The sequence below is a fragment of the Diabrotica undecimpunctata genome, chromosome 4, assembly GCF_040954645.1.
Source record: "Diabrotica undecimpunctata isolate CICGRU chromosome 4, icDiaUnde3, whole genome shotgun sequence".
NCBI lineage: Eukaryota > Metazoa > Arthropoda > Insecta > Coleoptera > Chrysomelidae > Diabrotica > Diabrotica undecimpunctata.
Window position 1 is genome coordinate 94873103 of NC_092806.1, and position 24175 is coordinate 94897277.

A 24175-nucleotide genomic window follows, 5' to 3' on the forward strand; every position below is an offset into this window, starting at 1 on the left:
ATTCCACAGAGTTTATGTATATCCTTTTAAAGCAATCACCCTTCTAAACGTGCAAAATTTTCCTCTTTAGTAACTCCAATAGAAAAGTTTTTATTTATGGAATGTGAAGTAAAACCAACTAAATAAAATAATATAAATAAATAAAGAAGACAATAATTAATCATTCGTATAGCCAACGATAAACTTTCGCATTCAAAAACAAAGCTGAAATACTACAAATACTGACTTGAAGACTGACAACAGAATTGAAGAATAATAAAGAACATCAAAGATTGGGGGATTTAAGTTGTGCAAATGATTTCAGAGTAAGTTAAAGAATTACATAAAAAAATGGGTAGAAGATAAATAATCAAATTAACAATAAAACTTGAATGTGACAAAAATAACCACCTTGAAAATATTTAAGACAATATAGATAAGTGTCTAAATATAATAGAAAGAACAAAATTATACACAAGATGGTTCTAGTAAGAGTAACAGGACATATTGTTCCAGACCAATTGCAAAGACCATCGACCAAGACTGTTGTTATAACTGTATAATGGGTACAATACTTTGCGATGAGAGAGAAAATACTGGCGCAAATAAGAGGGGTACGATGATTATATTCGGTATAAATAGACACCTTAATCCACGTAACTACATCAATCGCTCTCTACTTGGTTTCATTTTGTGAACATGAATATTTTGGTAAGTGTTTAAAACGAGCTGTAAAAAGTAACTGGTGATATACCAAAAATCAGTGGCGGATGTTATTTATTAAAACGATTACTAAAGACCCTTATAAAGTTTTATAGTATTATTTTTAAACAAGTATAAACTTATTTTATATATAAATATAATATATAAATATATAAATCATATATACATTTTATTCTCATCTATAATAAATTGTATATTAAGAAGAATTACAATTAATTTCGTTAATAAAATATTTGTATTGTTCTGAAGCTATTTTCTTGTGGCATCTTAAAGTAATTACTTTTTTAATCGGAATAAGCTACAATTGCAGTTTAATTATTATCGATTAAATTTCCACTTCGGAAATCGTTCTCAAAACACTAACGATTTTCGAAGTGAAAATAGAAACGTTAATAAATTTATTTTAAACTTCAATTGTTGCTTAAAATAGTAATAAAATATTTGATTTTAAAAGAATTTCTTTTTGAAGATATATCGATAAACTTTTCATTGTTAATTTTTAGTCTTTTGTTAGGTTAATGATATAAAAACGCCGGTTTTATAAAATATTTGCATAAATTCAATATTTGTAAGTTTATACTTTGTTTTTTAGATTTGCACCTTGCTGATAGCCACTGTGCTAACAGAAGAAACACCAAAGAAGAAACGCGGCTTACTGCTTGGAGGAGGTGGAGACGCCCTTGGCCATGGAGGTGAATTTGGAGGACATAAAAGTGAACTTAGTTTGGGAGGACATGACTTAGGAAGCAGTTTAGGCGATAATGGTCTAGGGAGCGATATAGGGGGACACGGTGGTTTTGACGGAGGCTTTGGCAGAGGTATTGGAGGAGAGAACGGTCACGTTAGTCACATAACACTTCACAAAACAGTAAATGTACCAGTTCCCCAGCCCTATCCTGTACCTGTCGAAAAGAAAATCCCATATCCCGTTAAAGTACCGGTAGCCATAAAAGTGGACAAACCATATCCTGTTCATGTTCCCAAACCATATCCAGTGCATATCGACAAACCTTATCCAGTAAAAATCGTTAAAGATGTACCTTTTCCAGTTAAAGTACCATACAAAGTTCCCGTCCCTGTAAAAGTGCCAGTACACATTCCTAAACCTTACCCAGTACCAGTCCACAAGCCCGTTCCAGTTCATGTACCAGACATACAGATCGTAAAGAAACTTTTTCCCGTTGTTATCCACTCTGGTCATGGAAGTGACAGTTACAGTTCCAGTAGACTTCAGTATAGTGGAGATCACGACTCGTTAGGATTTGGAGCAAGCAATTTAGGAGAACACGCAAGTTTTGGAGGAAGTGGTCATTTTGGATCTTTAAGTTTAAGCTCCTCTGATTTTAGTAGTCATGATGTCAGTTCATCATTAGGAGGATATGGTCATCACTAATTTCAAGCCAATCTTTAAGGTGAATCTTAGAAATAGCTCTGAGAAAAGAAGACAGAGAGTTTTTTTAATAGGTGTAAAACAGACTATTCTTGTTCGCAACTGTGATATCGACTTGTATCAATTCTTTAATTTTATGATCTAATAAAGATTTATTTTTTATTATCTTAGTGTCAAGTAATTTTACTATTTTTTTAGGGTCTTTTGTTTGTGGTTGACGTTGTTCTTCAAATAAAAGTATAATTCTATAAACAAAATCTAAATAAATGTAAAAATAAAACAGAAAGAAAATATTTACTAGCAAACGTATTCGTTTGTGTCAATACATTATAAATGTTTCTGAAGCTTGTATACTGGTGTTGTATTACTTTTTTTTTTCTATAGTAAAACGTTGAGGCTGGCGTCCCGGAACTAGCGCTATGAGAAGGCATCGTCACGGGTAGCGTCACAAAATAGCTGTTCTTTACATCGATTCACTACTCACATTCAATTCCTTTCTAGTCATCATATATTTACTCTAAGCAGGTTTAAAATAAAAACTGTATAAAAAATAATCTGCATCTCGATGCACGGCATTGTTGGTGATATACAACGGTATATTAAAAATCATCCTTAGTATTTTGGATTGAAACCTTTGCATAATTTCTATATTAAAATTTGCCTCTGTTCCCCACAGTTCTGTCCCATAGGTTTATAGTGGCTTTAACACCGCTTTGTATAGGAGTAATTATTTTCAGTTGTTAACTGGGATTGTTTTCCTATTAGCCAGTATATGTCTCCCACTTTATGACCCAGTTTTCTTTTAGAAATATGTATTTTTTCTAGGTCAGTTTTCTATCCATGTAAATCTCAAGGTACTTTACATCATCTTTTTGTGGTATTTGTTTTTGGTTAATACATAGAGATGGACATGTTTCTGTACCGGTTGTAAATCTTACATATATCGAATTTTGATTATTTGGTTTAATTCCCCATTTTTTAAACATTTTTAGACTTTATTTATGTTATTTTGCAGCAGTTCTGATGCGATGTATGGATTCTTGTTGGAGCATAAGATCGTCGTATCATCTGCAAATGTAGCTATTGTGATGACATGCCATGTTGGTAGGTACAGGACAGGACCCAGTGTGGGACTCCCACTGTTATGGGCAAATAGTTTAGATGTAAGCAATTCCTTAGCGTATAGAGCAATCCCTGGTGCCATATCTTGACTAACGCCTGTCCTATGTCTATCAATAGGGCGGAACAATATCTGGTTGCCTCAAGGTCTTTATCGATTCTTTTTACTATTCGATATACTTATTGAATTGTTTCTGTTTGAATCGAAATTGGTCGGTTGGAATTATTCCGTTGTCTTCTAGAGGAGATGTTAGTCCTGTTAGTAACAGTTGTTCGAACACTTTGCAGAGCACTTGTAGTAGGCTGATAGGCCGGTATGATTCTACCCTTTAGATGGTTTACCTTGTTTCAAAATGGGTGGTATTTCAGCTATTTTCCATTGTGTTGGGTAATAACTGATTATCATGATTGAACTAAATAATTGTGTTAGATATGTGTAGGTCTATAAAGTTCTTTTATTATTTGAAGAGGAACTAACGTTAGAATAAAAATCCGCGATTCATACGAGAAGTCTTTGTTACATAAAATAAACTGTAATGATGTTATGAAAAAGACAGAAAAGATTTGATTTCACGTACAAAGCGTCTATGTATCTGTTGATACGTATTTCGACTTAATAAGTCTCATCAGAACAGTTATTCATAGCCGTTCTTAACGTGAAAAATAATCTTCTCTGTCTTATTAGGAAGCAACAATAAAATGGCTTTTCGAAATAAATTTCGAAACTATCTTACCGATTTTTGTAATGATGTTATTTACAGGTACACAAAATTACGTATAATTGTCTGCGAATTAAAGAATCGAACACCCCCGTCGTTAATTGTTTTCGTCTTTCGTCTTTTTCGGCGTGCGCGATAATTTACGTCTATTCAGTTCGAGCGACAAATATCGAATCCCCTTTAGCTCAGGAATGTGTGATCTCGTCTACATATTTCCTGTCCCCTTCGCCCCTGAATGGCGTCTGGTTTATAGCGACTTAAGCATATAGTTTAAGTGGTATCTTGCAGTGGCGTAACTAACGAATAAAGCTTTGATAAATACTTATACTAAGAAATATTCCCTACATATATATATCCTTTTTCCGGCAGCTCTTGTAATATTTGTCCTGTGATAAGGTCGTACCGTGGGACTTTTCAGGATTGGTGTTTAATCTTATTGTGGTTTTATTTCACTTTTTTTTTTCTTTTTTCCAATAATTCTAGCTGGTATGATTCTTCAAGTGTTCGGTTTATTGTTTCCTCTCGGTTCGGGTCAGTTATTTAATTGAGAATGAATAGAGTTCATAGGTAATTTTCAAATGTCTCTGCTTTTCCTTTTTGTGTTCTACCAATCTGCCTTTTTTTTAATGGTGGTATATTGTATTGGGGTCTTTTTAATTTTCGAGTAGCCTTCCATAGGGAGTAGTTTGTAGTACTGAATTGTAGTTTCTTTTTCGTTATTATCATTTCTTTTAGCTCACTTACAGCATTGTTTAGCTGTGTTTTTGTTTGTGGCGATCTAGCTGCTTGCCACTGTTTCCTGAGTTTTTTTCTGGATTATTTTCTTTCGTATAGATATCGATGTGCATTCACTTTTCTTTTTATTATTGCTGGGTATCGTTGAGTCTAAGGTAGCTTCTTGCATGACTAAGTTAAAGTGTTCTAGAGTATGTTCTATCTCTTTCTTGGTCTTTAGGGAAATGTTTAGTGGAAGTCTTTTCTCCACCAGATGTATAAACACGTTTCAATTTGTTTTACTGTTATGTAATACACACAGCCTTTCCCTGTGGAGGATTTTTTTATTTAGTCTTATAATAACTCTAGAATGATCAAGATAGTTTATAACATGACTCAGCATGCATATAGTTCTTGTTAAATTATTTAGTTAAGCCAAAGTCTAGAATATCAGTGGTTTTATTTAAGTCGGTTATCCAGTACGTTGGTAATCGTATTATAATTTCTAGATTACTGTTGTTTATTGCTTTATACAGCTCTCTTTCTCGATTCGTATCTAGTCTAGAACCCCAAATCTCACGCTTGGCTTGCTTTATAGTCAGCCAAAAATGAATCATGTGATTAGTTCGTCGCAGAATTCTTTAAAGTCTTCTTTTGGTATTTTATGCTTTGGGGCTTTTTGGCTATGTATACAACTATATTTGTGGCTTGTGTGTGTTCTCTTGCGAGATGATGTTTAATTGTGTTTTTAATAATGACCACCTTGGGCGGTTCCATTACCATTACATAAGACACACATGACATTTTGTGTGTGCATTCTTTTGTTGGATTAGTACCTCTATGGAAGGTCGTCACTCCATCTTTTGCGCGGTCGTCCGTTACTTCTTCTGCCGATTGGTGACTTATCTCTTGCTATTTTGACGACACGGATCTCGTCTATTCTGCTTATGTTTATTCTATTCCATTTTATCTCCATTCATTTATACACTGTACGTTACATTTTCTTCTAACGTCATTACTCCTCTTTCGATCTCAACGTATTTCCTGTAATTCTTCTCAGTACTCTCATCTCTGCTGTTTCCAGTAGCCTTTGCGTTGTGGCTGTATCGGGTCTAATTTCTGCAGCATATGTCATTATTGGTCTTACTGGCTTTATAAATTTTTGATTCCATCTCAGGGTCAATGTGTCTGTTTCACCATATAGTGTTGTTAGGGCATCCTGCCAGTCTATTTGCTTTTTGTACTTGATCTCTCACTTCTTTGTCCAGGTCTCCATAGATAGACAGTGTAATTCCCAGGTATTTTATTTCCATTACTTGTTCAATACTGATGCCATCAATTTCTATTTTACATCAGGTTGGTTCTTTGCTGCCTACTATTGTTTTAGTTTTCTGAGATGAGATTGTCATATTAAATTCTTTTGCTCTTATGTTAAATCTATGGACCAGTTTTAAACAGTGTTTAAATCTGTGGACGCAATATTGATAACCCAAGATCTTCATCTTGGGTTATCAATATTGCGTCATCTACCTAACAGAGTATTTTGATTTATTTGTTTCCCATTCTGTACCCTCTTCGTAACGCTTTTGATTATTTCATCCATTATAAAATTGAAAAGCGTGGGGCTCAATGAATCCCCTTGTCCTATTTCGCTGCCTATTTTTATGGGTTCTGTAAGTTGTCTATCTATTCTGACTTCCCTTTTGTTGTTTTGGTAGATATTTTCGATAGTTTTTATAATATTTATTGGAGCTTCTCTATTATACAGAAGATGGATTACATCTTTGAGTCTTACTCTGTTAAACGCATTGTTTAGGTCAATCTGACACAGAAATGCTGGTCTATTATACAGTTTATCCCAAACCCTTCTTTCAGTGCGTCACTAATTTTGACGTCATATAGGATTTTAAGAATGTCGAGAATTATTGCATGACATTTTAGTTAAATCTGACAGTTGAAGGATCGTAATCGGCTAAATGTGAAAAGGATATATTTTGAAAATGTGGAGTAAAAACTACAATAAGTACAAAATTAAATTTTCACTGTAAAATGTCTGAAAATCATCGCTGAAAATACTAACCTCGAATGACAATTATCATTTTATCAGTTGACATTGTCAAAGTAGTGTCACTATCGAGCCCATCTGCGTCAAATTATATTATGCGCATCATTGATTGGATATCTATTTAGCGTATTCTAAACTCCAACCAATTAGGTATATATCCGTAAGTAGAATTCGCTTTAATATGCAAATACCCGTGAACGATATATAATTTTCCAAGTTCTATGTATAATAATCACAGACTCACGTTTTTTTCTGTCACTTCTAGCTTAATGCGTTAGAGAGAATTCGATCAACTGTGACGCACTGAAAGAAGGGTTTGGGATGAACTATACCCTCTATATATATATATATATATATATATATATATATATATATATATATATATATATATATATATATGTATATATATATATATATGTATATATATATATATATATATATATATATATATATATATATATATATATATATATATATATATTATATCAATGGTATTCCGGTTTTGACTCCGCGTTAAATGTTGTTGGTTTTGATAAAAGTGTAGTTTGTAGTTACAACGCGCAGTAACTACAAAAGCCAGCTGCCTAACACCCGTAGCGTCACTTCCACTCGAACATCGACAAAAAGCAGACCATCCAGAGATACTTGAAAATGGCAAGTGAGATCTTGCCGAAGCGTCGTCAAAATGGTTTTTATCAAAACCAACAACATTTAACGCGGAGTCAAACCCGGAATACCATTGATATAACATACAGCTCCCGCGGAAATATCAAAACTAACATATATATATATATATATATATATATATATATATATATATATATAAATATATTGTTATGATGTATTGTTTGTTTGAATGATGAGCAATGAGTATTTTTAATAATATAATATATAGGGTTTTTATCGCGGTTCTCAAAGAATTAGTTTGTAAGTACTTTTTTAAATTATCTTTATTAGATCTACTATGAAACACACATATATATATCTAAACTAGCTAATGTGAATTTAAAATAAACTATCTTTAAATTGAAATTCTTATGAAACTAATTAAATTCTATAGACAATGTAAAATTTAAACAAACTATCTTCAAAATTGAAATTGTTATGACACGAACTAAATTATATTACCAAAAATTTTGTACTTTTTTGTCACTGAATGCCTAAATGAACTGTTTTCCACTATATAGATTATAATCACCACTCAAATGTCTTCTTCTCATCTTCAGTTATCCTTGTTTTTATGAAATTACTTTTTCCAATTATCAGCTTCCACCAATTTAAGATATTTTTCTTCACCAGCATTTATAAACTACCAAGCAAACCAGCAAACAGCATTTATTTTTATTCTTCTTTTCAATATATCAATATCCAATCACCAAAATATCATTTAATTTTAATATTCAATTAATACTTCTTCCATTATCATCATTTATACATAACATAATTTTTAATCTTCAATATTATTTTCTTTATACTGTTTCTTAATATTGATTTAACTCACTATATTGAACAATTGTAACTGATTGACTGCCTCTAATTAATTTTCATACTTAAAAACTCATAACTGAATGGACTTTCTTACTAAAATTTCTGACTGACTAACTGAATCCAAATCACCGGGTATTTATATCTTTTTGGATGTTCCAGAACCATCTGGTAAGAAATCATGTTCCATTTGTTCTATTAAATACATGTCTGAATTTTCTGGAACAAACCGTTTCGCAAACAAGGCCATCTCCGGTGATCTAGAGAATTCCATACTTTCTATTAATAATTTTGTTGACATTTAGGCTTTTCAGATCAGAATAAACACTTAAATCAGTAAATATATATAAATTAAACATTTTAAACTAACATTATTATTATTACCCCACTTATATTCCTAATTATTTAAAATGTCACTTGGAGAGTATGTATATTCACATGTATAGTTGGTTGCCTAGTCACATGGTTCACTTAAATATATTTACAACATTAAAATACAACTTTTTACAATTATTATATGCTAATTTCTTAAAAATGCCCTCACATAAATAATTTTTATTAAATTCTCTAGTATATAACTTCTTAAAATAACCAAATACTTGTTATATCTAATATTATCTAGTATATAACTTATAAATTATTTTCTTTAAACATTTTTATTTCTCCCATATCATATCAATATATATATATATATATATATATATATATATATATATATATATATATATATATATATATATATATATATATATATATAGTCTATCTTTATTGATTTTTCAATAATTTGCTTTATAACGAATATTGCATCTGTACACGATCTTCCACTACGAAAACCCTGTTCATCTCCTAAATTTATCCCCTGATTTATTAGCACTTAAGTTTTCTGGCTTTTTTTCTCTTTTTTTGAATAGTAGAATTAGTTTGCTGGTTTTCCATTCTTCCGGTATTTTATTGTGTTTTATAATTTTATTAACTAATGTTAATTTTTCTGTCATTTCTGCTCCGCACTATTTTAGTAACTCGTTTAGTATCCCGTCTTTACCTGCTGCTTTTCTGTTCCTAGTGATCAATATTAGGCAGTAGTAGGCGAGTAGACATCTTCGGGCGCTTGGAACGTTACTGCGCGACAAGGTCCGAAAAGTGGCTTAAACGTTACTGGCGGGAGCCATTTAATTGAGGTAGAAGAGACCACAAAAAAAAAACAGAATAGGTACAATAACAGTTAAAATCAACAGCAACAAAAAAGTTTACATATCAGTAGAAAAAAAATATTCAGAAATATTATTAGATAAATGTAGTCTGAACAATTATTTAATTTTTTTAATATTCGGGATAATATTTAACGTAATAACTGCAGAAGAAAAATCCAAATGAGAAATATCGTTTTGTAGTTGGTTCGAAGACAACCAACCTCACACAAGAGAGAAAAAGAAAGTAGCTTATAAACATTTGCAGAAACGTACCAATCTATGGTAGCAACGGCGTGTTTCTAATGAGCTTCTTATTACCTCTATTTAGGCAACTAATCTTACTAGTTTGGCAACTTTTTACAATTTTACTACTTTTTACTAATTTTTTTAATAAGTCAACCGATTAAATGTTTATATTTTAAGAAATTTAATGAAGTAAATGCGTTAAAGTATTTAAAATATTTTGTTTTATATTGACAAATTTTATGTTTAATTTATTTCTGACAAAAAATCCTTTAACCAAATTACAGTTTCTACAGTAGCGTAACAAACTATTGCTGCTGTTGTAGGTTTATTGAATTTTATAGAATTTGTATTTTGAAAACGATTTCTCATACTGAAATTTCGAAATCTGAAACTTCAAATAACAATTGCATTTGTTATTGACTTTTAATAATAATATTTTAAAAATAAATGACATAAAAAACTTTGAAAACCATATTAAATTATAAATATATATCATAAAAAGGAAGAATAAGTTTTTTCTTCAGTAGATATTCATGAGTTCTGTGAATGCGCCCTGTCCTATAATAAATAAACCATATCCTACAACATAAATAATACTAGTATTATTTATGTTGTAGGATATATTATGTAGTAAGAGGAAGTAGGCGCAATGGAGGAGATTAGAAATAATGAAATAGGGATACCAACATATGATGAATATTTATTCATTCAACATCATTCAAAAAATGAAACAAAAAAGAACACCTGGCCGAGATGAAATTCCCAATGAACTGATTAAAAACAGAGGGAAAAAGTTATTAACAAGCATCTATAACCTAATAGTTAGAATATGGGAAGCTGAAGAAATGCCCGAGGATTGGAAAGAGGGCAGAATTATACCAATAATTAAGAATGGAGAAGTAACACACTGTAACAACCATAGTTGTTACAATATCTCTACTAAGCACAACATATAAAATTTTAACAGCCCTCAGCCCTCATCAAGCAAAAGTTCACAGAGAAAAAATTGGGGACTACCAGCAAGGATTCAGAGAAGACAGATCCACTACAGATGCGATCCAAACAGTTACACAAACAAACGAAAAATGCCACGAACACAACATAGAACTTATTGGAAGATATAAATTATTTATTGAAATGAAAAATCAAGATATACCAGCAAAATTAATCAGGTCAACAAAAATGACCATGGATGGAGCTCGAGCTAAAGTAACAACAGAAGAAGATAGCACAAAATCAATTGCAATAGAAACAGGAGTGCGGCAAGGCGATTCCCTCTCAACTACATTATTCAACATGGCAGTAGAAGAAACAGTCAAGGCCAGCAAAATTAAAGGAACTATAGCCCACCACTTAACACAAATAGTTGCATATGCAGATGAATTAATTCTTATGGGAAGATACAAGGAAATATTAAAAGAAGCAGTAACAGTCCTGGCAAAAGAAGCATGGACTAGAAATTAACGAAGGAAAAACAAAATATCTAATCTGCTCTAGAAGAGAAGATAACAGGACGAGAGAAATCAAAATAGAAAACTACACTTTTGAAAGAGTCCAACAATTTAAATATTTGTGAGTAATAGTGAATGCCCAAAACAAGAGAAGTGAAGGAGTAACGGAACGAATACTAGCAGGCAACAAACATACTGGAGATGTCATAGTCTCATGAAGGACAAGAACTTATCCAGAAATACAAAACTGAAAATATACGAAAAAGATGAAGAAAAATTGAGAATTTTCGAAAGGAAAATCCTCAGACGGATTATGGGCCCGATAAGAATGGACAACGGAGAAATGAGAAGAAGAATGAACCATGAACTAAGAGACATATTGAAGGAAGAAGATATAGTTAGACTTATTAAAGCACAGAGGCTGGGATGGCTGGGACACATAGAGAGAAGGAAAAACGACCTACTGATTAAGAAGTTCACAAGATGGAAACCAGCAACTGAAAGGGAAAGACGCAGAGATACGTGGGAGGATCAGGTCATGAGAGATATCAAAATTCTGGAAGTGAGAAACTGGAGGGAACTAAGCACATATCGAAATGAGTGGAAGAAAATTCTAACGAAAGCCAAGCATACAACAAACTTTGACAACATACAAGTGATGATTTTGAAAACAATTTCTCATACTGAAATTTCAAAAGCCGAAACGTCAAATAAAATTTTTTTATTGCATTTGTTATTGACTTTTAATAATAATATTTTAAAAATAAATGACAAAAAAACTCCGAAAACCGTTCATACATAAATATCTAAAATAAACATTTACAGCGAACTTCAAATGCACTTTTTCGTCTCACATTGATTGCACCAGTTCACTTAATATTCATTTTTGTCTTCATAGGTGTAAAACTTTTCACGATATGTTCACAAAATTGTAACCTTTTGAAAAAACGCTATTTGTGACCTCATTTAATGTCAGATTTGAAAAGTTATAAAATAATTTGTTTGTAGTTTTTTTGCCTTCTCTGGCCGCTGTTGTAGTAAAAGATTTTCAAACTTTTTGATTTGTTTTTTTAGTAAGATAAAAATTCCACATTGTCGGATATATTGTATTACTTAGTTTAAGGTTCAGCTGTAATGACTCTGAATTTATTTTGTCGATGTTTTATCCAATGTCATGGATCTCTTTTCTAATAAGCGCTAGGATTACTCTTATTAAGACATTTTTGGTTTTCTAGTTACTTTTGTATAAACTAAGCAGCATACAAGTCGGTATAATGCTTTCGTCACGTGTATAACCACTTACTTTGCTTCGATCGCAGTTCTTCGTATCCTCGGATATCTCGTAGAATTTATGGCGATTTTACATTGTATACTTCATTCCTCATGTGTTTTAACGCTGTTTTCAGGTTGTTTGCTGCTATATCTACATTTATATGTTTGGCCGCTATTGCTGTGTGGTAGACATAAAGGCTAAATGGAGTTCCAGGTAACCTTGGAACATCAGCGGTGTATATTTTACGCAGTAATGGTGACAATACTACTCCCTATGGTACTCCTGCCTCTGGGTTTTCGAGCTCGGACAAGACATGTCCTATTCAAACTCTAAAGCTCCAGTTTCCCAAGTATAAAGAGATTAGTCTTGTTATTGCTCCGACGTATCCATAGCCTCTCATTTTGTAAATTAGACCTTTATGCCAGGTTCTATCGAAGGCATTGCTTGCGTCCAAGAAGGCTGTTTCTGTGTATTGTTTAGGATTAAACTGGCTGCTATGTACTCTGTTGCTTTAGCTCGCTAAAATGTTCTGATCGGAATCCAAACTGTGCTTCTGGAATTATCCCTCGCCTGTCTGTTTCTGCTTGGAGTCTGCTAAGGATGATATTTTCCACAATATTACCTACTGATTACACCCTGTAGTTTTACCAAAATTTGCTGTCCTTTACTAGTTTGGGAATCAGGATAACATGGGCTAAATATTCGTTAACTACACCATCATTTATGTTATGTATGACCTAAATTTGGAGTAAATATATTTTCTAAATATTCTGCAAATATATTTGCTTTTTAATTGTCAGTCTGTGCCCAACTTCTATCAGGTTTTTTAATTGGAGGAATTAGTAGTCTCGGTTGCTTTAGTTGCTCTCCATTTAGAGTGGTCATTTGGAGAAAATTTGTTAGTATAGAAATTAAAGGTATCATTACGACCTTTATTTAGCTGTGACGTTGATTCCAGTGTTAGTCTATTTAACTGTGGTTTTCGGGAAGTTTGCCATTTTGTAAGCAATCGTCTTTTTTCGGTTAGAATTTGTTTGATATGTAATGGCATATTGTTGTCTTCAGGATTACCGTCTTTACTTATAGGAGTAGATTCTCAAGCAGCGTTTTGTATTACAGCCGTTAGCTTTTCTACTGCTAATTCCAACTTATCAGATTCTTTTATTCGATGATATATAACGATATATTCCGATTAATGGTGTTTTCAAATGTTCTCTGTTTATTTATTTTAGATAGTCATAATGGCTGTTAATTATATATTTATGCTTATGTATAATTATACTTAATGTTTTTATTAGGGCGCGATGATCCAAACTTAGGTTAAAACTAGGCTCTATTTTGAACGCGTATGCGTTATTATTTACTGGCGTATGTTGGTTGTCCTGTGGATAAGAAAAATAAATTTATTTTTCTATAATGATCAATGTAGGTTTCTACCTTTCGTTGTAGATAGTCGTGATCCCCATAGGGTATTTTTGGCATTCCAATCGCCTGCCACCAGGAAGTTGGAGCCTGAGTTTTGGAAGAATTTGTTGTATTCTTCAATTAGGATATCGTGTCTAGGTTGTGAATAAATAGCTGCGAAAATATATAGCCACAAGAATGTTTCTACTCTGATTAAAGTACTCTGAATTTTAGGTGTAGAAAAACTTTGGTACATGTTATGTTTAATATTGTTCTGAAGCTATTTTCTTGTGGCATTTTAAATTAATTACTATTTAAATGGGAATAAGCCACAATTAAACGTTAAAATTAGTTTATTGACGTTTCAATTTCCACTTCGGAAATCGAGAACGATTTTGCTTAGGTTTTTCTGTATTATTACTTTCGTTTCTTTCATTTTGTCGTTGGGGATGTCCTGAGGCGACCTGGTAATAAATACCTTTATACGTGATTGATTGCTGCACTGTGTTTTCTTGGGTTACATGCTGTATTGTAGTCTGTAGTCTGTATTACAATATTTCTGTTTCTGTGTTTTCTAGGTCTCTATATACAGTGCAACCTCCGTAATTGGCTGGATGGCTACCATTACATAAAGCGCAAGTTTCAGGAGTATCTTTAGGTTTAATACATGTTTTTGTATTACAATGACCACCGCATGATTCGGAGTGCCCATAGGCCTGACATTTGATGCAATATACTGGCTTGGCCTGGTTCCAGGGGGTGGTGCACTAGAATATACTGTTCTTTTGTTTTGGAGCCTCTACGTTAATTTTTGAGCTAAAAGAAATTCTGTTTCGTATGCTGTTTTAATATTTGTGTTGGGTTCAAGACCGATAACAGGAGTGGAAGAGATTCTTTTGTTAGTCTATATTAAACATTGAATATGTTTCTGACAATGTAACATTTTTTTGCAAGTTTCGTTTTTATATCATCTATATCAACATTTGTGTGATGAAGTCTTCTTATTACAATTATATATGCTATATCCTGATAAAGTTGGTAGCTGTCGTATACAATTTTCTTTTCTCTCATATAGCTTACTAGTTTCCTGTATATTTCTGGACTCAAGGCGTGTATTTTTACTACACTATCTGGGAGTGCTTTTGTATAATAAGTTTCAGCGGGAGTGAACCCTGTCAGTGAGTTAATCATTTTCAGTGAGTTAATCATTTCCATATAGTCCGTAGACATAAATTGAAGGTGGCCTTTGATCTTTTGATTAAGTACTTGATGTTTGGTTATCAGTGTTGTTGACAGTTTGTGGTTGGTGTATTTTGCTTAGTTTGTCTATTTATTTCTGATTTCTTCCTTTTTTGGTTGCTTTTTGCCATAAGGGAGTTGCATGTTCATGTGTATGACTTTCTATTTCTTCTTTAGTCGATGTCGGCTGTGGAGAGTAATTTGGGTTTTCGACTATATGCTGAGGGTGTATTTGATTTGAATGAGTGTATAAGGGTGCTGAATTTGTAATAACTTGAGCCGGTGGAGGTGGTTGTGACTGAAGGTTTAATTGATTAGCAGAAGTGTTAAAAAAGGTTTGTAATTAGATTTGGTGGTACTGTGACATATCTACCCATATTGGGTTTGGCTGTTGTAGAAGTATGTAAATGTTTGCATTGTTTAATAAAATAATTAAATAAATAAAATTGTTTTGCTTACATCTGGACTGAGAACAAAAGTGGCAAAGGGTCAAATGAAGTGAGTTCCGCACTAATGCATTTTCTTTATTACTTAGAAGCAAAGTACCTTTCCTTGAACCCAGCTGGAAGAACCCAAATCTTAAAACTGTATTTTGATTCTTGTTCTGGTCAGAATAAAAATTCTGCAATTATATTTACGCTATTATGTTATGTGCAAAATAGCATATTTAAGGTAATTAAGCACCTATTTCCAATAAGAGGCCAAAGTTTTATTTTGGCTGATCGCGTCTTTAGACGATTACAATATTTTTGCTGAAAATTGTATAGTGATGCAATATGGTCAAAAATGGTTTATTAAAGATTACAAAGCTATAGAGTTTGGAGTTTACCTATTAGTACAGTTTGTACTTTTCTTAGAATTGTAGTAAATATTTCAAGAGTATAAATCGATTCTATATAGCTTTTAGATTTTTAAATTTTATTAATCATTTCATAATTTAGTACTTAATTATCTCAGGATAAAGATTTTTGCTGTATGCCGATGTTAATCATAAAATATTTTAATTTTATTTCCAAAATTATTGAATGCAAAATAAAATTCTGCAATATTTTTAAATGTAAGTTTCTAATTATTATAATAAGATAGTGACGAAATACAGAAACGCATAAAATGCTCCATTGGACGGAATGCAACAAATTTTCACAGTTGATAGAAAATTAAGGTTTTGCGGGGGAAAGTTCATATTATGACTAGTATATATAAAAAAAACTGGTCTTTTATTACAATTCAGTGGCACCTACATTTATTTACAATGAAGATTTTGGTAAGTGGTAAAAAGTTATGTTATTACGTAATTAAATGTTTTAATGGTAAAATATTTATATTTTATGGTAAATTATAGGTTAATGGTTATGGTTAATATATTTAATGGTAAATGACTATTTTGCAAAGTAACTAATCATTTTTGCACATTACGTCAAATAAATTCCAATGTACATAATGTAGTTTCTAATACCTATACTGTACATATAGTCTAAGATCTGATAAAAGAAAGACCTTCACTGATCTATTTAATGGATAAAAATTATTTGATAGGTAATTTAGTGCGTTAATAATTTTAAAAGAGAGGTGCCCAATATAATTTTCTCCAGACTATAATCAATTAAAACATTGATTTTAATTAGTGATTTTTATTCTACTTCTGATTCATCGGAACTTAAATTTTTATTACTGCCTTCGCTAGATTCGCCATCATTTTTCGTCATTTCAAAAATGTCTTGCACTTTTAACGGCGTTTGGCCCCCAATAAATCCTGTTGGTTTTAAATAATCATCTAAATGTATACCAGAGTTTTCGGAATAAAGTTTTGTACATTCCGACTCGGTTGCTTTTGCAAATTTTTTGTTGTAAAGATTTCCAGCATGACGTATAATGTTGGAGTCAAAACTTTTTATTTTTTTTAAACTCTTTGTTTGTTGTCTTCTTTAGCAGCATAAGTTTTTCTAAAAATGCGATTCCTTGCACCATGTAGGTACTTTGTTGCAGTTATTTACATCATAAATTTTCGCGGTGAACTCGTGAACAATATGTCGGCTTCATCAGTTAACGTTGCAAATACTTTTGATAACTTTTATTCTAAGAAAATATTTTGATTGGTCTAATTTTTCCTCTATTACAAAATACTGCTGTGTAATCGCAACCTGTATACCCGTGAAAACCAAGTAAACGTTGACATAATTTTGAACCTAACTTCAGAGCCAAATAGATGCAGTTAATGCAATCAAGGTGTTGGTTATGTAACTTTTTGCTTTCTGAGGAGGCTAACCACTTTGCGAATTGTGAAATTTTGGGCATATTTCTCAGCAAAATCACCAAACCATCAGTATCCGAAGCTCTAATTAAAATCCTTGATCCAGGTGCAATTTTATGAGCACGAAAAACAATTCGCCTATCCTCTTACTCGTGGTAACATGTAAGAGCAGCTTCTTCTATTTTTATTTAATGTAATTACTGTAAGCTTGATATCAGATAGCGCTGATGAACGATAGCACTAAAAAACGATAGTTCTTAAGGCTTTTCAAAAAATCTTTAGGCCTAACTTATTAAGGTCCTGAAATTTTGTATAAAATATAGAATTCTTTTCGAGCTTGATGTTCAAAACCTTTAATTGAGGGTGACAAATAGTGGTCAAATATTAAATGGATTTCTACAGCATTTGTAGAACAAATTTTTATTAGTATTAATTCTGCAATTTTTTCAAATGTTTGTGGCATGTACGATTTTAAAGTTTTCGCAAATGTTGCTTTAGGAGTTTTAAAAATTTTACCATTACATAAAAAAAGTGCAGGCCATATGGGTTGAAGTGGAAAGTAAAGCAATGTATTAGAATAATTTTATTTTGTATAATATCTATCAGAATTCGTCCAAAGATGTCTCGTTAACTTTTCATAAATACTTATTTTTATTTTTAGTCATGAGAACTTTTGTGATGTTTTGAGAAGCAAAATTGATGATTTTGTTACGTTTTATGGGTTTCTCAAATCTTCCAGGAGCCGAAGAGCAATTTGAAATAAATTCTAATTTTTATTGACTGCCAGTTTCTTTGACGTCCAGTGGGAAATTGGCATATTCTTTAGAATCAGTTGTAGCTTTGCCAGTCGAAATACAACTGTTTCAAATGGATTCATCGTTTATTTTATTCTTTTAATGATATAATCCAAGGTTTTTGTGTCCTTTTGAGTTTTGCTCGAACGTTTGAACGAAGTAAAGTTAGGACTAGTTGGACGTGTGTAGTGTGGCTCCGAAATTAAATTCCAACCTTGGGTGTTTTCGAGTGTAATCTGCATACAAAATAGTGCAAAGAGTATCTAAAAAGGACCTTTATGTAAGTAAATAGTCAGTTATCTGTTTTTGAACTGTATTAATTAATTAATAGTTAGTTTTAATTGCCCTAAGGATAAAAGTGAAACTTCTGAGGGATCAAAACGAGTTGAACTTTTTGCGTTGGACGGGTGATTAAGAACGATAAACAATAATAATTATCAACAAAAACAATAGGTCTGTTAATCAGGTTTCGGTAAAACTATACAGAATTATAAAGGCTGAATTTATTCGTTGTTTTGATATTGATTGTATTTGTATTTACAAGCAGTAGAAGTCGAAACTGGTTAGGATCGAGAATTGCTAAGATTTATCTGTTGAGGTGGGTGCGGCGCTTGTCGCGATCCGTAACGGTTACAAATATTTATATTTATAAATACTTTAATTATTTGAAAAAGAAGAAAGATAGCGGATGGTAATGTTGATGAAGATGATAAAAGAAAAAGCAAAGAGGAGATAGACATATTTAGCAGGAGCAGAAAAGTGAGCCGAACACCAGACAGGTCGAAACCATCAACGAATGAAACCCAGCCAGAACGAAATGATGGAACTAATGAGACAATTAGCAAGCGATAATAAAAAGAAAAACAAGGACCTACAAGATATAAAAAATACAATGGGTAATATGATTGAGGAACTAGAAGAAATTAGGAAAGAAAAAGTGAATACAAATTGCAAATAAAAGAAATAAATAAGAGAAAATGAAAATCTAAAGAAATGACTACGATGAAACAAAAAATAGATAAAATAGAAATAACCTTGAAAGCATGTCAGAAAGAAAAGAAGAAAAATAACCTAATAATGAGAGGCTTACCTACAAGGCTACAATAGAAGCAGAGCAACTAGAGAACTTCATAGAAACAAAAATGGGAGTAAAATCAGAAATAAATAGGGTACAAAAATAAATGAAACAATGTGTATTATCGAATGTAAAAAATTCGAAAATAAAATGAAAATACTGAAAGCCAAGGGTAAACTAATGAACTATAAGCAACATAGAGTATATATAGAATGTGACCTAACATTAAAAGAGATAGAAATACAAAGACATCTTAGGAAGATAGCAGCAGATGAAAAGACTAATGGGAAATGGACAAAAATTGGATATGGTTTCATAGTTATTGAAGGCATTAAGTGGAAATGGAATCAAAAATCAGGCCGGATAGAAAAAGTAACATACAATACAGAGCCAACTTGTTTAAAAAAACTAGCTAAGGAAAACAAATGACGGACCGAGAAACAAAACAGGCACAGAACAGGGACATGAGCAGATTTAAAGATATTAACACAAACGGAAAAAAAAACAAATTAAAGTACAACTTAAACACAGAAAAAAAACAAAATAATTTTGAAAATGGCATCATGGAATATGAGAGATATAAATGGGAAGGAAATAGAACTGGGGGAAGAAATTAGAGATAAGAACATTAAAATAGTAGCTAGAACAGAGACAAAGAACAAAGAAAAAGGCTTTATAATATTATAAAACTTAATGTTACTAATATACAGTGAAGTGGAAGAAACGAAGAGAGCTCAGGCAGGAGTAGCGTGCATGATAAAGAAGGACAGTATCAACAAAATAGAAAATTGGATATATTACAACGAACGTATACTAAGAGTAGACATAGATATGGATACAGAGGAAACCAATACAAACCTAATCATATGCTATGGACCAGATGAAGACGCAACAAAAAACGAGAAGAATGAGTTCTGGGATAAATTACAAGAAGTGATAAATGACTGTACAGAGAAAATTGTGATCACATGAGACATGAACACTAGAGTGGGAAAAGAAGCAGAAAAATGGAACAATGTCATCGAACCTTATGGGGAGGAAAAATAAACAAAAATGAAAAATTCCTACTCGAATTCTGTTTAGACAATAACCTGGTGATTATGAACACACAAATCCAACATAAAAGGATACACAAGATCACAAGAGAAGTCAAATCAAGAGACGAACAATCAATTATAGACATTTACATGGGCATTTAAAATAAACCTAAACATAAAGAATGTCAGGATCTTGCTTATCAGCAATAACATAAATAAAACAACAGATAAGTAAGATTAAAAATAAATGGAACTAAATTAAAACGGGTAGAAAAGTGGAAGAAATAATGTACTTGTCGTCAATTATAATTATTCTTATGACACCTCAATACAAGATGTATGTGTTACAAAATGCAAAAACGACTAAAAATACTTTAGAAATAAAGTGGTTAGGTACAACGTATATTCTATGGTATTGTTCCTAAACTAGGGATATACTGTCACAAATAAGCTGTCAAAAGTTGATAATAAAATGTTTTCTCACACAATACTCAATGAAGACCACGTTGCTCAAGTCAAAGAGCGTTATTGGGGTGGGTAAGGATATAGATGGTAAAAAATTGTAGATCAAAATAGATAAATAAACGATAGGTAATAATTACGTAACAAAATTTAACTATTTGACAAAGAAAAACAAGAAACACGGAATACAGCTAAACTGTCAAACAAAATGAACGTCAATAAGTTTTAATCCGAAACTTATTAAAGAACAAGATTAAAAAAAAAACTAAACAAAGATTTTTCTCGAAAACATCACAAAAACACAAAAAACACGTCAGAAAACATATCAGCAAATTATAAACAAAAAACTATAAAAATTGACATATCTAAACATAAGCTGCAAAAAAGCTTATACATTCAATAAAATACTTTGGAAGAATTATTATATTATGTTCTACAACAAAATTTAAATAATTTATATCGTCTATACTCAAAAATAAAATAATACGTCACAAAAAAATAATGTTTATTAAACTTTCAAACACGAATTAAAAAAAAAAATACACAATAAACATTGTTTATTCATACTCAAATTTTTTTTAATAAAAATATAATGACACATACTATCATTAAAAATCTTATACTTTAAAAGAGATTGCAGTCATTTATATAATTTATATAATAAAATCATTACGGAAATTATTTAATATCGAGACTTTAATATCTCACAAAAAAAATTAAATATTAAATGAATCTTTGACAACAATCTAAACGAATATTATTGGCTATTGTTATGTTTTACTTACATTAAATTTACTAAATTATAATGTTTTATAATTTAGTAACACACTAAAATCAAAAACTAAAAATAAACTATCAACAAAAAAATGATAAGAGCTACTGTCTCTAAAAAAAAAACATTATCATTATAAACTATTTAGTTCGTTGACCTTTGATGATAGGACCATAAGCTTAGAGAAAAACAGATGGTACTGAAGATGTTGAAATGAGATATATTTACCTCTTCGACAAAAATAGTACTAAGGATAGTTGGTCTCGACGTGACAAATTGAGCTTGTTAATTAAATCATGGCGGCAACAAGTGAATTGTCTGTGGGACTCTGTAAATAAATAAAAAAAGAGATTTATACTGTGGCAATTAATTAATAATGAACAGTAAACGACTTACCACAAAATAGTGATTTTCTCTAAATGGTAACTAAACAACAAATATGTACGTCTGAGTGCATATTGACATTCAAGTATTAACTGGCAACTGAGAACTAAAATCGGAATTTGCCTTTTTTATAAATTAGGCATAAGCTAATTAATTTTTGAGAAGGGGATGTGTACATTAGTTAGAAATATTCGTTCCCATGAGAAAATAATACGCTTTAGAACACTTTTAACCAAAAACCAATAACATTTTAAGAGGGATTATGTATAATTAGTACTTGAATGGAGTGGTTTAAAAGAAAACGTATTCGTTTATCCAATAATCTACAAGGGCTATTTAAATACTCACACAGGCCAGTAACAGAAAAATTTAGCATGCCACAATACTATAGTGAACCAGTAAATAAATACTACAATTAAAAACGTAATGAAATAGAAATGTAGTTGTAGCATAGATAATTAAACAATAGAAATGGTGAAGTGCTTCCCATAAGCTTTCAAACGTAAATTAAATTTATAACAATAATATTACCACTCTCTATCTCTGGTCATTTCTTTTAACTCTTGCATAGGTCTTTTGCATATGCCTGTAATTTGATCGATCCATCTTGTTGGAGATATTCCTCGTGCCGTTCGGAATTCTACATTTCCTTGGATAATAAGTATTTCCGTGTTTTCTGTCTCTGCTCTTATAACATGTCCAAAGTATTTTACTCGTTAGAGATGGACTTTGCTGGATAGCCGTTTGCTGACTTCTAGCTCATTTAAAATTGAAATATTTGTCCTGTGGTCAGTCCACGGAATTTGTACCATTCTTCTCCAGCAGAATATTTCAATGGTGTCTATCTTTTTTCTTTCCGCTTATTGTAGGGTCCAAGATTCACATCCGTATATCAGTATTGGGAATATTAAGAATGTTGATTTAAAAATTGACATAGTAAAGTTTTATGGTGAAATTATTCAACAGCAAAAGCAGAGAAAATGTAAACAGGGAATTATAGAAGTATATAAAGTTGTAAAATTGTTATTCAGTTCAGAATGAAAAATTCTGCCCCGTCATTAAAATTAAGCGAAAGCTCTTTTTAAATAAATAACATTATTTTTATTAATTAATCAGTGTAAGTATTATATTTATAATATTTTTAGATTTTTGTTTCGATTTTCATCTTTGTTTGTGCTGAGGTAGAAAAGAAACACCAGAAACGTGGATTGTACGACTTTGGAAGTTTCGACCACAGCTATGCAGGGGATTTTGGTCATTCTGATGAACACATTAAAACTCTTACAATTACAAAAAAGGTTCCATATCCTGTACCACAACCTTATGCAGTGCCTGTGACCAAACACGTACCATTTCCAGTAAAGGTTAGTACATATTATGATTTTTAATATAAATAATAAAAGTCGCAAATTAGTGTTTCTTAGTACTGATTATATATAATATATTATATAATATATATATATATATATAATATATATATATATATATATATATATATATATATATATAATATATTTATATAATATATAAAGGTAGCTTTTAACTGAAAACTTTTCGGTCTTTTTTTAATTTGTTAACTATATTGATTTTAGGTGCCCGTAAAAGTTCCAGTAGATCGGCCTTACCCAGTTATAGTACCAAAACCATTTCCAGTGGTTGTCGAGAAACCTTATCCAGTGATAGTTAATAAACATGTACCTGTTCCTGTAAAAGTGCCCGTAAAAGTTCCTGTTCTAGTACCTCAACCTGTTTCAGTACTCAAGCCTTATCCGGTTACAGTTCACAAACCTTATCCTGTAAAAGTCGCAGTGCCAATTGTAGTTGAAAAGAAATTTCCAGTTTTCATCTCTAAACACAAAGAGCATTATTTCTAGGAAATAGTTACCAGGTAATTAATATAAATATAATTATATATATATATATATATATATATATATATATATATATATATATCATCAACATCCTCTTTGATCTCTTCTTCAGGGCTTCAGTCTCCCGAGTCCCCAGACACTACTACACTGATCACTGACCAACGCATTAGTGCATTACTGCCACTGAGAACAGAGGACGGTTCATTAATACCGTCAATGGTGACGTGGTTTGGGTGGAGGTTGGCGTGGGGGTTGGCGCGAACGTTTCTGACAGTAGGATTTTGATTGGCGGATGTAGCGGACGATATTTTCTTTATGAAAGGTCTCCATGTCGAAGGTAACTGTATGCCGTCATCGCTTTTATTGAGACAATTTGGCATTTTCTATATTTCTATGGCTTCTCCGACAATTCTTGGTTTATAAAAAGGAAATGGAATGTTCATAAATCCCATTTTGGATTCTATGAATTGTTTGGCCAATATAGAATCGGAGGCAGTATGCACAAGGAATTTCATAAACTCCGTGTGGTTCA

At 31.6% G+C, this 24175-nt stretch overlaps 1 protein-coding gene across 1 annotated transcript; it reads left to right on the forward strand.

The window, feature by feature from the left end:
• The first annotated feature begins 625 nt into the window (after positions 1 to 625).
• On the forward strand, positions 626 to 23660 carry LOC140438821 (uncharacterized). Its single transcript, XM_072528465.1, has 7 exons — positions 626 to 690; positions 1295 to 2091; positions 3108 to 3196; positions 10598 to 11055; positions 16229 to 16261; positions 22918 to 23136; positions 23365 to 23660. Exons 1-7 carry the CDS (start codon positions 679 to 681, stop codon positions 23644 to 23646), a joined length of 1890 nt encoding a protein of 629 aa, XP_072384566.1. The 5' UTR covers positions 626 to 678; the 3' UTR covers positions 23647 to 23660.
• Positions 23661 to 24175: the final 515 nt, after the last annotated feature.